The 18503-nt window shown below is 34.7% G+C and overlaps 2 protein-coding genes across 4 annotated transcripts in view; one reads left to right on the top strand and one right to left on the bottom strand.

Moving 5' to 3' along the window:
* The window catches only part of LOC110807520 (plant/protein (DUF810)), a 43707-nt gene extending 30424 nt beyond the window's left edge, over positions 1–13283 (top strand). For 2 of the 3 annotated variants that reach the window (XM_022032660.2, XM_022032661.2), the window contains 6 exons: positions 4067–4171; positions 4579–4685; positions 11906–11983; positions 12080–12175; positions 12435–12530; positions 12966–13283. In XM_022032660.2, the coding sequence (XP_021888352.2) occupies positions 4067–4171; positions 4579–4685; positions 11906–11983; positions 12080–12175; positions 12435–12530; positions 12966–13139 (656 nt within the window). In that variant the 3' untranslated portion in view covers positions 13140–13283. Of the gene's footprint in view, positions 1–4066; positions 4172–4578; positions 4686–11905; positions 11984–12079; positions 12176–12434; positions 12531–12965 lie in introns of those variants that run through there. The other variant, XR_015814164.1, reaches the window with a different exon arrangement.
* Positions 13284–14099: 816 nt separating this feature from the next.
* On the bottom strand, positions 14100–17159 carry LOC110807540 (endo-1,4-beta-xylanase 5-like). The gene is made up of 7 exons (XM_022032685.2): positions 17052–17159; positions 16644–16690; positions 16248–16467; positions 15961–16124; positions 15753–15851; positions 14860–15645; positions 14100–14638 (listed from the first exon to the last, which is right to left on the bottom strand). Exons 1-7 carry the CDS (start codon positions 17119–17121, stop codon positions 14291–14293), a joined length of 1734 nt encoding a protein of 577 aa, XP_021888377.1. The 5' UTR covers positions 17122–17159; the 3' UTR covers positions 14100–14290.
* Positions 17160–18503: the final 1344 nt, after the last annotated feature.

Here is an 18503-nt window from a genome sequence, read left to right as displayed (position 1 = left end):
AATACATTTTTTCATAGAGACTTAGAGGAAGAGGTGTACATAAAAATTGCACATGAATTTAAAGATGAGAGGACGCAAGAAAAAGTTTACGAATTAAAAAAGACCTTATATGGATTGAAATAGTCTCCAAGAGTATGGTTTGAACGATTTAGAAGAATTATGATCTCTTTTGGATATCAACAAAACAATGCGGATCATACCTTATTTGTCAAATATCGTGAGGTAAAGGTCACTTTTCTCATTGTTTATATGGATGATATTGTGGTAACTGGAGATGACACAAAAGAGATGGCTCGGTTGAAGGAATTTCTTACTCAAGAGTTTGAAATAAAAGATTTAAGAAAATTGCAATACTTTTTGGGGATTGAAGTTGTTAGATCTAATAAAAGGATCTTCATTTCTCAAAAAAATTATATCCTAAACTTATTAGAAGAGACTGATATGATGGATTGCAAGCCGGCAGAATCACCTATTGAGAGTAATCACAAATTGCAAGCAGGTACTGTACATCAGTTGACTTAGGAAGATACCAGAGACTAGTTGGAAAACTCATTTATCTTTCACATACCAGACCTGATATAACATATGCAGTTAGTCTTGTGAGCCAGTATATGCATGATTCTCGTGAGATTCATTTACATGTTGTTTTCTGCATATTACGATACCTGAAGTCTACATCAGGAAAAAATCTGCTCTTTTCGAAAAATGGTTACCTTAAAATAGAAATATTTACAGATGTCGATTGGGGTGAATATCTAGATGATAAAAGATCAATTACAGGTTACTGCACACTTGTAGGAGACAACTTAGTTACATGGAAAAGTAAGAAACAAAATGTGGTTGTCCGCTTTAGTGCTGAAGCAGAATATAGAGTAATGGTCAAAGAAGTATGTGAATTTTATGGTTGCAAAAGCTAATGAGGATGTTAAAACTGCTTAAAGACGAGAAACTATCATTGATTTGTAACAATAAAGCAGCAATTAACATTATTCATAATTCAGTTTAACATAACAGAATAAAACACATTGAAATTGATCGACACTTCATAAAAAAGAAGGTGGTTGGTGGCTCTCCATGCTTATATCATGTATCTTCTAACGACCAGGTGGCTGACATTTTCACTAAAGAACTATGCAACAATTCTATTCAGAACCTGATTTGCAAGTTAGGTATGTGTGATATCTTTGCGCCAATTTGAAGGGGAGTGTTGATAAAGAATTATGCTAACTAGAATACTATATTAGTTAGAGTTCTAATAGTATAATTATATTTCATAATTAGAGTTCAACTAGAATAAAAATAATTATTTATTCACTCTATATATATTTTCTAAATATAAACATAAGAAATAAAAAATAAAATTAAAAATTTATTTTCTTCAAAAACTTCAGAAATAGAGAGGGAAATCTGGGATATAATTTCTATTCTTTTCCTTGATTGATAATATGCATAAGGAGTGAGCCTTTTTTATAGGCTACAAAGCAATAAAGGGACCACAATCACGACCGAAATCAATAGTCATTCATGATGTAGCAGCCGCTGCTCTGGAAATACATTCAAGATGCTGATCCTAACCCTAATCCTAACACGCAAGACTAGTTTACTCTTTTCTTATTTTTTTTTTACTCTTAATGTCCTGACAATACCTTTCTTTTGAGTATCAACCTTGTCTCCAAAGTTAAAATATTATTTATTTTATTATTATTATTATATTATATATATAGATATATATATATTTTAAAACAGTTCTTTTTTTTTCTTTTTTTTTTTTTAAGATTATATATATTTTAAGGCACTTATATATATATATGTTAATTATTATATATATATGTTTTTTTTTTAAAGCAGTTTTCTACTGCTTCCTCCCCATATTATGTATATTTTAAAGCAGCTTTCTACTGCTTCCACCCCCATGAAATCAAATTTTCACGGATTGACTCTTCCAAACCACGATGCAGCCGATGCCGGCCATTCTAATCGTGTCGCTGCAGTAACGTCTTTTTCTTCCACCTCTTCTTCTTTCGTTTCTCCTTCTTCCGCATCTCCTTCTTTTGCTTCTCTTTTTCCATATCAGAACACATCTGGAGAACGAGAAACCTCTAGGTTCCAATCTTGACCTTGCAAGGATTAGAGCAAAACCTGAGCAGAGCTTCTGGGAGATAACTCTTTCTGGCTGGTTGACCGAGGGGGACAAGGGAGAGATCTCTAGGATTTTCATTCCTGATTGCTATTGCTTGAGAAAGAAAGAAAAGTGGAGCAGGTGAACCGGTTCGGTTTAAAATGCTGGCTGGACCGGTTTTAATAAGATAAGTTAGGGAACTTGATTCGGTCTGTGTTGCTTGGGCCAGTTCAATAACTGAACCGGTTTTTAGGGTTCATTTTTTTATCTGACCCAAATTTTTTCTTCATCTTCATCACGCGGAAGAGGGGTTGGGCTGGCCGTTAGGTGTGGCCCCTTGAGCCGTCGGTCTTGCACCTTCTAGGGTATAACCGTCTTTTGGTTGAGGCAGAAGGCCTTCGCCTTCTTGAGTCCCGTCCGCTAGGCTTGCCAAGCTTTCTTCGGTCTAGTCGGTGGATTTGCCATGGAGCAGATTCAAGATCAAGCTGAATTGCCAGTGCGTTTCATCCATGAACAGAGAGTTTCATGTTGACCTCCTTCACGGTGATTGTCTTGGCATTTTCTGTCTCTGATACTACCTTACCGGAAGTCTTAGACATGGCTGTCTAATCTTAAGAAAGATAGAAAGAAAAAAGAGAAAAATAGAAAGGAGGAGAAGAGAAACAGATAGGGAAATCTAGGATATAATTCTTATTCTTTCCCTTAATTGATTATAATAAAAAAGAGTGAACCATTTTTATAGGCCACAAAGTAATAAAGAGACGGCAATCACGACCAAAATCAATAGCCATTCATGATGCAGTGGCTGCTGCACTGGAAATACATTCAAGATACTGACCCTAACCCTAACCCTAACCCTAACCCTAACACGTAAGACTAGTTTACACTTTTCTTATTTTCCTTTTTACCAATAATATTCTAACGCTCACAATCTAATAGAACATGACAGAAGCAAGCACATTGAAGCGGACAAACACTTCATCAAGGAAAAACTAAATAGTAGACTAATATGTACACCCTATGTGTCTACCAGTTTGCAATTTGCCAATATATTGTCTAAGAGATTGAGCGAGGTAGGATTTCAGACAATTATTGCTAAGTTGGGAGTGATTAATATCTATCTACCATCTTGAGGGGGAATCTTAGGAAATGTATATTAAGTAAAGTTGTATATTAAGTAGATGTGTATATTAAGGTAAATGGTATATTATAAATACCCCTCATTTCTATGTAGTTGTATTTTACTTTACTGCTCATATGGAATTGTGTATAGGGTCCTAGTATTCAATAAGAAACATAACATAACAACTAAATTCATGTTCTTCATGGCAATGGAAAGAACAGGTAAAGGGTATATTACAAGTACGTCTCAATTCTAAGTAGTTGTATTTTACTTTAATGCTCATACAGAATTGTTTATAGGGCCCTAGTATTCAATAAGAAACATAACATAACAATCAACTTCATGTTCTCTTCATGGCAATGGAAAGAACAGTTAAAAAATAGTTGAAACATTTGGTCTGGCTTTTGAACTGTGTTGCAAGTTAGTTACTGAGGAGTGAATATTAGTGCTGTGGACAACTTTGGTAAATTTTAGCAATTATCTATATAAAGACGTGTCTTTTGTATGTTTGATGGAGTTCCTTGTAAGTAATTAATTTTGTACAAGTGACAGTCCCTTGGTGCATTGTGAATAAAAGTTTTTCTCATCATTAACCATTATAGTCAACTTTGGCTTCTTGTCAAGGACGTTTGTTTAGTTATTTGTTAAATGCTTCTCAAGCTCTCAAATCTACTGCATTTGCATTATATTTTCTGGATGTATGTGTGAATAAGAAATATTTGTTTATCATTGAATTGTATTTGGACTATGTTCTCCTTAAAGCCTTTAAAAATCTCTGTGGCTGAAGTACATAAATGCTTATATAGCTGAACTTTTGTCTCAAGGGAAATCATTGAATGACAAATCCAAAAGTTTTGCTCAGAAGGACAACTTTGATGGAAGTAGAAAAGACATAAATGCTGCTATTGATCGGATTTGTGAGTTTACAGGTAAGAAATATTATTGCTATGACTTGAAAAAATTCAGAATTTGTCTAAAATTCATTTGTGAATCTACACATATTTTAACTTTAAAATGATAAGATTTGTACCTAAAATCATAAAAATTAAGTTTATATGGAATTGAAACAATAGATTCCAAATTCCATTAACTTAGACAGAATTTGGAATATACTGTTTTAAGTCCAAATAGAATTCATATAACTCAATATCTCGTCATTATACAATTTTGTACTGCAACAAAGTGTGGAATGAATTCAATTTCATTTTTGGATTTGATCTAAAAATTGCCCAAGTATTTTCAAAATTTTTTTAGAAGAAAAATTGGAAAGCATTTCATGCTTGTTTCTTGAGAGATTAAATTAACTAAGGATTTGGTACTCTTTTTCGTGCTGCAGGAACTAAAATCGTTTTCTGGGATTTAAGGGAGCCATTTATTGATAACTTATATAAGCCCAGTGTTTCCCAATCAAGACTGGAAGCAATAATTGAACCACTTGACACAGTAAGCTTTATCCTCAGCTGAAGCTATGTTTTATTTTTGTCTTGCATTTTTACCAATCTATATGAAATAACTAGGAATTTGGATTTAATAGTTTACTAATGGACATTCACAAAGAAAGAAAATATAAATTTAAATTTCAAGCTTTACATTTTTCCTAGTAAGTATAAAAACTCATTTTAAAGCGTTTGGTTGGTGTACCCCAGATATGTACCAGAGAAATTCTGTAAAATAAAAAATTCTTGTTGATAAATGTCATCTTTTACATTGTTGGAATAATTGTCGAACCAGTCATCCATACTGATTTCTTTTTCTCCCAATAGATAAAGCACTAAGTTCATATAGTTATAGGTTTGAAGATTGTTAAGGGTACATGTTATATTGTTACAATATATTTGTGCTAGTAATTTAAGTGCCCATAATCTGATCTTAGGTGTGCTCTAGATTTGCTAATTATGCAATCCAAAACCTTTTCACAGACAGAAGCAATTACAGTGAATTATTTTTACTTCATCTTTTCTCTTCGGCAGATGAAAATTAGATAGAAGATTGCTGAACCTGATTCACCATTTGGCCATGTAGGCAAAATTTTTTTTCATTGTTCAGATGCAAATGTAATACCACATCAATGGCAAACTTTTTTCTTTACAAAAATAGAAAATTTATTAGAGAGAGAGAGAGAGCTAAACAAAAGAGATTGATAGGATATGGAATCCAACCATAAAACTAGAAAGATATAACAATGATGTTGAGACAAACAGGAAGCCAATCCCTTAAAGTAGATAATGCCATCTCCTATAACAACCGATGGATATTTGGCCAAAGAGAGCAAAGAAGAAAGAAGATCTCTGTTTTGGTGATGAAAGAAAAGTTACCTTATTGCAAACCATGTATGAGGTAGTTGAATTATTTCTTGAAACTTCTATTCAACATGTCGTGGGTGTTAGCGAATGCAGTAGACAATAGATGTTTTTCTGCAGCCAAGAGAACAACTAAAGCACCAGAGCATCAAGACAGCTTCATAGAAACTTGAGGCGCGCCTGAGACACATGGCCTAGTCAGCTTTCACCATGGGCTCATGCCACCACATTACTAGCTTATTCCCTTTAAGTAGGTATATGATGCAGGATTATGGGTTACCCATATAGCATTCAATGAAGTAAGGGAGCACAATCAAGTGGAACCTACCAGTACATATAGTGGAGTCACATGCCACACAGACAATGAGCAGCCAACATACCAAACGAATTGCAAATGGAAAAGCATTAACTCAATCAGTGTGCAAGCTTCACCGGGCACACTCCATCTATGCCTCTAAGCGCAATGGAATTGAGAAAGAGAGGGGCATCATACCATGCCAAGGAATGGTGACTGTTCTTGTGTGGTCCGCACAGACTAGCAGTGACTTTGCCATGCATGGGGATCAGACTTCCAATGTCATACCCGAGCCACAATTGCCTTAGACAGGGGAGCATCACAGCATACTCGGATTTGCCTTCCACTCTGCATTGGCTGCAACACGCCCAAGCATGGGGATCTATCCCCTACGCATGGACTGAAGCACCGCTAACTATGCCATCATTGCATGTGTTCTGTAGCTATTGGCTCATCCTATGGCCATTTGTGTAAATATGATCATTGTTTGAGTAAACCACATCCTAGCTTTCTGACCATGGGTTGCCAGAAAACTATTGTTGCGGCAGGTTGAACAACTGGTCCATCACCACTGGTGATAGTGAGCCCCAACGAGGCTCTTACTCAATGCTTCTGGAAGCAGGGAGATTTCCATCCCTTAAAAAGTCTTATTCGCAAAATGAAGATGTGCACAAGGAGACATACCTTATATCTTAGTGGATGAATGAGTCATAGAGAATTCATTGTATGAATTCAATGTATTTTTTGTGGGCATCTAAAAATGGTGATATTTTTAATCGAAGAAAAAAATTTACCATTGATTAAATAATAAAAAAGTTGAAAAATAATATGAGATCATAAAACCTTTGACAAAGGCACATCATATGTTCCACAATAAACATGAAGATGGTTCTCATGCAGTATGTTGAGAGAGTGAAGTAACAATGGGACTTGACATTTTCATCAAGTCATTTTGATAAATTTTGATTAAGAAAAGCCAAAAGACCTCATTAACCAATTGAACATCTAGTTACTAGGGGTGTCTGGAAAAAGGGGTGAGGGTGATGTTATCACCTAAGAGATGCATTGATGAAAAAGCACGTGGTATCAAAAATGAGGAAAGTAGCAGACAAGGTTCATTTAGGTGGTTCAAGGAAGGAAAGGGGGATCATCAAATTCTACATGAGAGTAATAAGTTTGAAGAGACTAAAAGACTTGGGAATAGGATAAAGAGGAAACAACTGACAGAGATTATTTCTAGGGCAAATCCATATGTGTTCTATTACAAGAGATGAAAAAAAGGAGATCAACAATTTCTTAATCTATATTACGTAAGAGAGTCAGTGTAAAGAATTGTTGTCCTTTTGTCAGTTAGGTGGACTTTTAATCAAATGGGATACGAGGTTTGCTACTAATTTCGACACTGTAGAGGGGCATTTTCTTTATCTGTTTTACTTGGTGAGAGACGAAAAGGGTGTTGGTGCATCGTGAGTAAGTATTGACGAACAAGATATAGACTTAGATCCTTATTTTTGGGAGGAAATTTCCTACTCGTCAAGTTTGTGCATTCTTTTTTGGTGTGTAAGGGATGATTTTAGCTCATGTAGGTTTCCTCAAGGAAAATAGGAGGAAGATAAAATGACGACATCTATGTGAGGATACAATGAGCTTGTAGAGGACTACGAGTTAATAGACCTCCCATTAGCAAATGTCCAATTCACATGCTCAGTGGACAGACAAGGAGCCGTTTTGTAAGCACTGTCTTTCCCTAACAAATTGATTTGGGAAATCAAGGTACCCCTAAGTGTTTCTTTTTTTGCTTGGGAAGCTTGCAGAGAGTGCATTTTAACCATTGATAAGTTTAAAAGAAGGGGTTTAATTTTGGTTAATATTTGCTACCCGTGCAATCAGGCAGAGGAAAACTGTAGACATCTTCTGTTACAGTATCCTGCTGTCTACGAATTATGGTGCATGGTCTACTCCCGTTTGGGTATCAGCTGGGTTTGATTGGGTTATATTAAAGACGAGATTTGGGCTTGGAAGCACCTCAGTGTTTATTGTATCCTTGTCGATTTAATCCCCATTACGCTCAAGCGGTCAGTGTGGAAGGTTAGAAATTGTAATGCGTTTGAGGGACTTGGTGACACTATGGGTTTTGATATACTGAAAAATAGATAACTTAGTACCCTTGATTTTTTGCTTACGGGTCATCCTCCGGTATTTTTTGAGTCTTTCAGGAAGATCTTTGTTACAGAGGAGTAAACTGTAAATAACTTGTACATGTTTTTTCTTTGCACTTCTGGTCCTTATAGCAATACAATCTTACTATTTTTCATTTTTTTTAAAAAAAGGAGTTGTTTCGTCATGCTTAGACCAGCTTTATTCTCTACACACTGAGAAGATACTTCTCCTAATTTGATAAGGAACTTCTCGCATGTCTTGTATCATATCACTTTCCCATCTTACTTGAATCTCAACATATCAAATGAGCTACCCCTTTTGGGTTTAGAAACATTTGGGTCCATCATTTGGAGTTTGTGACAAGTGAGGGAGTGGTGGCAAGAAGGTGAGATCATAGATTGGGAGGGAGAAAAGTGTACATTAGAAACTGAAGTTCTTGAAGGAGAAATTGAAAATGTAAGGAGATGCTCAGGAATGTTGAACTAAGGAAAGCAGGGTCTTAAGGAAATGGAGTAGATAGATTGTAGAGAGTAACATTTTGCGAGCCTAGAAGACCGACTAGTTGATTTAAAAAATGAGCTTAAAGAAATAATGTTGAGCCAAAAGAGAAGTTGGAGAAAAAAGGAAAAAAATCAAATTGTGAAGGAAGGGAACGCAATATATGCCTATACCATAGAGTGGCTAATGGTTGTAGAAGAAAGAACGAGATCAAGGAGTTGGGCTTGAAAACAGGGAAGTGGAAAGGAGTGGTGAGGCAATAATTCGGGAGATTACCCCAATTTTACAGGAGTTGTATACCAAAGAAATTGCATATAGGTCGTTCCTAAATTGGGCATCTATTAGGAGAGGTAATGCCAAGTGGTTGTCGAGACCGTTTAAGGAGTAGGAAATAAGGTGGGCAATATGGGACTTAGGCAATGACAAAGCACTCGACCATATGGCTTTTCCATAAAGTTTTTCTAGAGGTTCTAGGGTATTATTAAATGGATTTAGTGAAAGTGTTTGAGGAGTTTTATCTGAATGCCACCACATGCAAAAGCATGAACTCAATTTTCATTGCCTTAATTCCTAAAAAGAACAACTCTATAGAAGTATCAGACTATTGCCCAATCAAGTTAGTGACAAGTATGTATGAAATTGTTATTAAGGTTCTTTCTTTGAGAATTAGTGAGGTATTGGATTATATAATTTGACTAAATCAAAGTGCCTTTATATGAGGTAGGCAAATACCGGATACTTCTCTAGTAGCTAATGAGTTAGCTGAATATACTCGAAGGGCTAAGGAAAATAGCTAATGAGTTAGTTGAATATACTCGACGGGCTAAGGAAAAAGGTTTAGTGCTTGAGCTAGACTTCTGGAAAGCATATGATCGGATTAACTGATGGTCTTATCTTTTCTTTGGTGATTGCAAACAAAAAAACCCAGGAGTGGTTTCAGCTATCAGGAGATTTGATCTAGGGGAATCCACCTTCTCTGTTCTTTTTTTTTTATCATCTTGGTGATTGATGTGTTGAGTAGGATGTTGGCTAGAGGGACAAAGAGAGAGAGGATACATGTGTTCGAGGTAAGGAGGGATGAGAAGTTTATCATCTATAGTTTGCTAATGATATGATTTTGTTTTTACAAGATAATGATGTATCTAATGAGCTCACACTCATCAAGTGTTTGAGCATATCTCAAGATAAGGATCAACCTGACTAAGAGCGGGCTCATTGAGATTAATGTGGAGGACGAAATGGTGGAGCATATAGCAGAGTTAGATGCAGTAGACAAGTCTGACCCATCACATATTTAGGAGTTCCAGCTGGGGATAACTTGAAAAGTAGGTTTTTTGGGACAGGAGAACAAAGTGGCCAAGTCATTGGAGGATCGGGAAGGGAGTCTATTCTTATTAAGTGGTAGTGTCATTGTAATTCAAGATTGCCTTTCTAGCATATTACTATGTTTCTTATCTTGGTTAGGGTACCTGCTCGGATTGCAGAGAAAATAGAGGGACACATGAGAAGATTTCTATGGGTAGGGGTGGGGGAGGGAAGAGGGATCATCTACTGAGTTGGGAGGTGTATTGTCAGTCTAAGAATCTAGGAGGTTGGGCCTTAAGAATCTTAGATAAAAAAAGTTTATGGGGGTGGCAGGAATTGATCATATGCCATAATAGGACTCATACCAGTCCCTGGAAAGCCATCTCCCAAAATCATTCATTTTTCATTCCCTTAACATTGTTACCAGTGGGATATGTTGCTAGGGTAAGTTTGGAAAGATACCTGGGTAGGAATTAGCCGTTAGCCACCCACTTCCCCCGGTTATTCCATCTTTCATCTAGACACAATGTTTTTGTTCCTTATTTTACATCCACGTCAGAGGGAAAAGTAGCCTGGAACTTTTACTTCAGCCATAAAGTACTGATAGGGAGGCTTCTAACATTCAAATCTTATTGCCTCGGTTGAAGCCAGTTCATATCTCGTTTCAACCTGACACCACCTCACAAGAAACCCTATAGCCACTTCTCTAATGGCAAGTTACTTTAAAAAGCTCTAGTGCTATCAAAGGTAAAGGTGGTTACGGGGACAATCATTTTCCAAAAGCTCAACGTTGAAGTCATATTATGCTCAATCTCCAGACATTTCCATTATGTGGTTCAAAGGAGGGGAGATATATTCCAATTTATTCCTAAATGGTTGATTTGAATCTGAGGACCAAAATGGTTGATCCGTTTGGTCTTCAATGAGCTGCTTGTCCAACAGTGGAAAATTTTCTAAGTTTATGCATTCACAAGGAGAAGTGAGGAAGGGAGCGAAAGCCCTTTGGCAAGATGCAATCTTTCTTGGAAGGAACCCTAGGATTTTTTATGACCACTATTCATATTTTAGGAGCTGTGGGAAATGGTAATTCTTTTGGCCACCTTTGAGCCTAGGCGCATGGAGAATTACACCGACAGAGCCATCTCAGAGCTCCATTGAAATTGGGATGCAATCATTTTTACCCATGGGACATCTTCATTTTTGTATTGTTCTCTGCATTTATAATTCTTTTCTCTTTGATCCTAATAAAGTTTTTTTCCTATAAAAAAGCTATGATTTGATGACAGCCCTGTGATTATGGTTGTTGTCGCTTCCTGTAACTGATAATCAGATATATCTTTTCTTTTTTCTTTCTATACCCTATTTTGTTGTGCTACATAATGATGCTTCCCAGACCTCTCAACACCATGCAGATTTGTAGAGATTAAGATATCCCGGTGTAGGGACATAGCTAAACTTCCTCAAATAGAATTGATCATAGCACACCAACGTGATTTTATCCTAATTTTCTTCTTCAACTAATTTGCTCCTCTAAAAGAATGTCCTCAAACTCATTGCAGAGAATTCTCTTATTGATCCTCCGTAAGAGCATTCTTTGATTCCAACCTATTCAAAGGGCTGATGATTATAGAGGTCTTGTTTCCTGAATGTCTCCATACTTTTTATTATTTTAGTTTTCAGTTTTTCTTGATGAATTTGAGCCTCATGAATTATATCCTTCATGTTCAGATATAATTCTTTGTGGCACTTACGGATTTGAGAATTTTGGATCATTAATGGAAGCAAAAGTATAGTCTGGCCAATATTTTACCCTTACATTCACCACCTGAAAAGACCATCTTAAATCAATTTGATGGTCTAGGGCAGGACTTACAACTTAAGTATCTACATAAGACAATGTCAGACATTCTGCAGAGTGCCTCTACTGGATTTTGCTAGTCTTCCAATTTTATATCATTATTTTAATTGTAGTTGGTTAACTTGGACAGTGCATCAGCTTTCAGATTTCATATGACCGAAAATACAGCGAGCACCTCATAGACATAAATTAAAAATATTTTTGATTGATGCTGAGCTACAGTTTTTGGCATATTTAATGGCTGCAGGAATTAAATAAGCTGTGTGATGTAATCATGGAGCCACTTAGGGACCGCATAGTTACAAGTCTCCTTCAGGCATCACTGGTAGTTTCTTGATCTGCTTCTTTCTAACAATGCTTCGTGGCACTTTTCTTCATTCGTATTTTTCATTAGTATATTTTCTCTTTTTTTTTTTTCCAGGATGGCTTGCTTCGGGTACTATTAGATGGAGGGTCAGCCCGAGTTTTCTTTCCTACTGATGGAAAACTATTAGAAGAAGATCTGGAGGTCTTAAAGGTAAATATTTATTGAGAAACTTACGATTTTCAACCAATTCCTTAGTCCGAAGAAGGACACAGAGGAGTTGCTTTTAGTGCCACAATAAAGTTTTATTTTTTCTAGTTCAAGGATTCTTCATAAACATTTTTCAGAACAGCACTCTTTAATTGCTTACACTGTAAAATTATCGAAACAAGTTGTTTTAATCTGTCAATCTTAAGCACTACCTCAGATTTCTTTGATGAAAGAAACACTTACATGAATTTTACGTGCCTAGGAATTCTTTATTTCTGGAGGAGATGGGCTTCCACGAGGTATAGTTGAAAATCAAGTAGCACGGGTTCGGCACGTTGTCAGGTTACATGGACACGAGGTATGTGCTTTAATTTAAGTGATAATATTCAAGAAATTAAACCAAAATGGTAAAGATAGTCTCACGAGGAGTCGTTCACAAATTTGGTTTGTAGTTTCAGGCAATATAATTTTATTTTATTGAGGTTCTAACTTGCTAAAATGCATTTTAGATCCTTTGTTAAATGATGGCATGAATGCATCTGCATAGTTGAGTAAAGCTTTTATCTTGGATAGTTTTAGGTTTGTTTCATGTGGTTTTATTGCTTCTTTTAAGATTGTTTTGCAATTCGTAGAAGACTTTGGGACTATCTCTGAGTCTTTGGGCGGATTTGTCTTGGTGCATAAGTTCTTTTTATGAGGTTTTGACTGCCTCGATTATATTAAAGTTCTCGATGCGTTTTGTTTAAAGGTTGACGATGTGTATGTAACTTTCTCTTAATGTATCTCTTTGCAGACACGAGAGCTGGTTGAGGACTTGAAATCTGGAAGCAGCACTGACGCGCCGGGTAGTAGAGGTAAATTAGGTGCGGACAGCCAGACCATTATTAGAATATTGTGCCACAGAAGTGATTCTGAAGCCTCCCAATTTCTCAAGAAACAATACAGGATACCCAAGTCTTCTGCATAGGTTAAAACTCGGATTACTCGGATACTTTTTTCCGTTTAGAAGAATATTAATTTCCTTCTGGCAATTTGTTTTGTGAATATGATTTGTTCTGTCTTCGCTTCTCTTATTATTCATTTTACTTGATAGAACTTATTCGTTTCTTCACTCCTCTCTTCTCTTACTATTTATTTTTAACCAGAACTTGTATATATCTGCTTGCCGGTTTTCCTTTCGATTTTCTTTGTCGGAAATCAGTGCTTTCCACAAATAAGAATGTTCCTGTCTCCTCCGCAAAAATTATGCCAACCCGGATCACAAGCAACTTTGGATTAGGTCCGCTCTTGACGTATGGTATGTTAGAGGAAATAACTTGTTCCTTTTTCGTTTGCAGCGGGAAAGACGAACCATCCCTTGTTGATTTTACAGAAGCAATGTTAAATTCTTAACACTGATACTGAAATACCAAACCGAATTAAGCTTTGGTTTTTGCCGAAATCATCATTTTTCTTTCTTTTTTTTTTTTCTCGATAGTTTGAAAAAATAAAAAATCTTTAAATTTGAAATTGCACCGAACTATATTATATAAAAATATTAATTCAATTATCCTATACACAAACATTTATTTGTATATAAATTTTATCAACTTGTTTTTTCAGTTACTAAATAAAATTAGATTAATAAATTTAAAAATTAAACTTACATTATCAATTTTTTATTTTAAAAGTTTATTTTAAAAACTCATTATTCGAATTGAAATGCTATAAACTTCGAAAAACTGAAACTCATTTACTTTATTTTTTTTAACTAAATGATCGAATCCAATTTACCAAAATGATGTCGGTCTCATTCAGTACAAAACCATCACGGGCAAGCCATTGTCGAGTTTTGTCAAATTAACGACTTATCCTTTCACTTAGGTTTGTGTTCTTATTCCGGTATCAAATTTATACTCATAACGAGTCTTTTTTTAAAAGACGAACACTTGTAAGTAATCTTCTTCGATTAACATAACTTGTGAAATAACATCAACTCGCATATATTGGCGAGGATGATGATAATAATTAATATTTTTCTAAAAGAAAATAATAAATTATTTTTAACAACTCTCTGCATTGTTTAATACTAAGAGGAATCCATCTGATTAAACGACAGCGTATATGCAGCAATGGGAATCAAGAGTTCCTGACGAGCAGCGTTGTTTGATGAGGTTCACCATCTGTTGAAGCCAACTTAAAAGAGCTTGAAGAAGGTAAACCAGTTGAGGGAGTGAGGTTTACTTCGTAATCTCCATGGAAGAGTGAGACCTCAAAGAAGCCATTTACATCCGTCTTGCCTTCGACTCTACCGCCCCATTCGTGCAAAAGTTTGTCCACAACATCCCCGGTTGCCAAGTTCCGAAAATTGTTATCGGTCAGACACATACGATAACATCCCTGTGGACTCCATGCCGACCACATCACAATTCCATTCACTTTAGGATGCGAATGTCCCTCTCTAAGAATCTGCTCCAAGTATTTTGCCTGCTCGAAATTAAAATTCTTCTTAAAAATCACTTCGCCCCTAATGTAACGACGATCCTTGCAATTTCGATCTTAACCATAGTTGTACATTTCTCAATTTTGAATTGAATTATGTTATGTTGTGCTACGAAATTAGTTAAATTGTATGATGTTGTTATAATATTATCGAAGCCAACGAAATATGATAGTAATCGATGAAGTAAGAGAGCGAAAAATGTTACCTGATCACCGCCGCTTTGTACGTCTACCTCCGTGAGCCAAATAGGCAATCCAGTTGCAGCTAGAGTGTCAATGGCTGATCTCATGTAAGGAAGATTTGGAGCACCACTACCAAAATGTGATTCGAGTCCGATTCCTAAGTTGGTATTACTACGACTAGATTTTATTGATCTTAATTTTTCGAGGTACTTACTCGGTGTTGCTTTGCTATCTCTACTCTCCTCCACAGTATTAAACTCGTTCATAAACATTGTATGCGTTGGATCAATCATCTGAGCAACTGCATAAAACAATTCAGAAGCTCTCGCACCAAGCTTGCTTTCGAAGAAAGAAAAGTGTAAATTCTCATTAACAACATCCCATCCTATAACTTGGCCTCTGTATCTTCTCATGATGGAGTATATACGTTTTGTGACAGCGTTCTTAAGATCATTCGTGGAGAGTGAATCAACCCACCGTGGTAGGTACTGAGGATCTTCCCACAAGACGTTGTGGCCTCGAACTCCTATCCCATGGCTCTTGGTGAACTTGAGCATGGCATCCGGGATGGAGTAGTCCTCGATGCCTCGTGTGGATTCGATGCTTGCCCATTTCATTTCGTTCTCAAACGTAGTGACGGTGAATCTTGAGGAGAACCAGTTCTGATAAGCTGTATTTCCAAGGATGTTCTGGTTTACAGCACACCCAAATGGGAAACCGAGTCTTTTCTGTGATACGGAGACTGTTGCATTAGCTACAGGTTTCCCAAACGTATCAACAGCTTGGATTCTGACTTTTCTCTTTCTCATCTGCCAATCATTAACTTTTTGTTGTAGTAGAAAACTTCTGTATACACATTAACATGTATATATATACATATATGTACATATATAATACTGATTCAGTTTATGAATACCTTGTTAACGCTTTCATCTTGGTGAGATTTCCACTCCTCTTGAGTGAAAGGTTGCAGTGAAATACTATCGACCCAAATATCAACTGATGTGTTATTACTCTAAACAAGTCAAGAAAGTTCATCATTTGAACAGAAAGGAAAGACTACAAGTATATATCGTGCATATATATATATATATATGTGTGTGTGTGTGTGTGCGTATATATACCTCAAAGTAAAGATCAGCAGGACCTGATTCGTCAACAGTCACGCCACCCTTGAGCATGGACCAACAATTTGCCTTAGCCACAACGCTACCAGCATGCTTGTACCCAGATTTTGTTTTGAAAACAGCCCTTACAGAAGTCTTTCCTTCACTCACCTGTATCCAAGCTGCATATACATATACATATATATATATATGTATAGAGAGAGAGAGAGAGAGAGACAATCTCCATTAAAGATGAGTTTTTTATCTAGAAAACAAGTACGTATATGTATGTATATAAATAGTACCGGAGAACGTATAGAGTTTGTCATTTTCTAAGTGGAGGGTCTGAGAGACACTATCGAAAGGTTGAAACCTAGAGTGAGCAACTACGAAGTTATTAGTTGCAGAGATTTTGTGCTCCATTTTTGCATCTCCAAATGCAGACCATCCCTCTAACCCTTCGTTCAACTCTGAGTTTATAATCACTCCGCCACCGTATTGTGGTTTATGAGGATTCTCCAAACACTGTATTTACACACACAGAAAAAAAAAAAAAATATATATATATATATATATGTATTAAATTTTTTATTAGGAAAAATTAGCAATTAATCTTTATTAGTAGAGTAATTAAATAATTAATTATTAACAGACAAAATCCAAAATTATTAGTCTATTAAATATTACAAAGTGAAACTTGCCTCAACACTAGCTGTGTAATCATATGATAGAGCACTGGCTTCTAGTCCTGCAAAATAATTAAGATTTATTAATTTATTATATACTTATATATCATATCTCTAAATGTAAATGGCAATTCAAAGCTATAGAAAATATGTATTTGTATATGTATGTACGTGTATATATATATATATGACCATTTTCTTGATTATATAACAAGATTAATATACTTTTCTTGTAACTTAATTTTATATTTTTGAAAATTATATCATCACTATTTTTGAAACTATAATTATTTGCATATTGCAAGTTTAAACGATACCCATTATCATCATAATCAAGTTAAAAAAAAAAAAGTATATATACATACATATATACATATATATATACATACACACATGTAGGCATAGAAATAAGTGGGAACAAACCTGAAAAAAGAAGTGCAGAAAGTAGCAAAAGCTGATGAATGACCTGTTTGTTTTTCTCTCCACCCTTCATTCTATGTGTCTATATATATATATATATATGGCGCTCTCCAAACGCTAAAAAAATATAAATCTCATGAAGTTAAAAAAACATGAACAAATATATGAAATATACTTGTTATGACCCATATTATACATACATTCATATATATATATATATATACACACACACTCACAGAAACACCCAATGTCGAATTTGCTGGAGAGGAGCCACAAAGAGAATGATCAATGTATATAATAAAAACCAAAGAAATATTTATATATATATATATAGATATAGAATATATAATTAATTGTTATCAGTTTATGGCAATTATGATTTCTTCCATAATATGTATATATATATATATATATATATAGAATATATAATTAATTGTTATCAGTTTATGGCAATTATGATTTCTTCCACAATATGTATATATATATATATATATATATGTATATGTATATATATATATATAGAATATAGAATCAACTGTTATTATTTTATGGTAATTAAGATTAATTAAGCAATATTTTTGGCTAAAATCATTGATTATAATCCTGTGGGATTTCTATAATAAAAAATAATCAAGTCTCATTAATTTCTTAATCTTTTATAAGCTATTTTAGACTATTTATAATTTGATTATTCTTATTGCCTACATTATCTTTTACCCTACAATTAACAATTTCTTTACATATAACTTATAAGCTATTAAAAGTTATATACATATATATACATATATATATATATATACAAGAATACCATATACATACAACATGTATACATTTATAGCGCTTGTGATGGAAGGGGAATATATATAATAAACCTTTTTCCCCTTGTAATTTCCTTTTTGGACTTTCCATTGAATTATTGTCGTTTCTTCACAAAGGTATAGGAATGTACATACATGTATATATATATATATATGCATATATTTTTTGGGGGGTAAAAATATAGGAATACATAGTAATTTCTTGTGCTGTAAAACCCTTTTACGAGTGCTAATTATAAGTACATATAATATTCCATTTTGGAAGATTTTACATATTTATATGGTAATAATTATATATTAAGTCCTAATTAATTATAAGTTAAATTAGAATCTAATCCCTCCACAAATGCTAGTGTATAAATTACCACCTTTTTGCCGCATGAGTGTAAGTAATTAATTTGTTGGATTCGATAATCACTATTAACTTAATGCAAAAAAATTTAATTGCACAATTAATATTTGAATCCGAAATTAGCCTCCGATTAATTTTAGTGTTTTAAAAAATTAATTAATTAATTAATTATAAATTAATTTCTAGTCAATTTTATTATATTATTAAAAAAAATAGGTAGGAATGTAATTGAAAGCAATTTTAAAAAAAAAATGTGAAAATTTGGATTCGTATAGTATTTTTGAA

The sequence above is a fragment of the Carica papaya genome, chromosome 8 (genome assembly GCF_054855325.1).
Source record: "Carica papaya isolate Zhongbai chromosome 8, ASM5485532v1, whole genome shotgun sequence".
In the NCBI taxonomy this organism is placed as follows: Eukaryota; Viridiplantae; Streptophyta; class Magnoliopsida; order Brassicales; family Caricaceae; genus Carica; species Carica papaya.
The sequence above is the reverse complement of the archived record's forward strand: the minus strand, read 5'-3'. Positions and strand labels throughout refer to the sequence as shown.

What these genes read in the sequence shown, in the direction of transcription:
- LOC110807540 (XM_022032685.2), bottom strand. Translation starts at nt 17,121, where the DNA reads ATGAAGGGTGGAGAGAAAAACAAACAGGTCATTCATCAGCTTTTGCTA. An exon ending in TTCTGCACTTCTTTTTTCAG is followed by an intron (nt 16,691 to 17,051) that starts GTTTGTTCCCAC and finishes ATTATTTTGCAG; the next exon opens with GACTAGAAGCCAGTGCTCTA. An exon ending in ATTACACAGCTAGTGTTGAG is followed by an intron (nt 16,468 to 16,643) that starts GCAAGTTTCACT and finishes GTGTAAATACAG; the next exon opens with TGTTTGGAGAATCCTCATAA.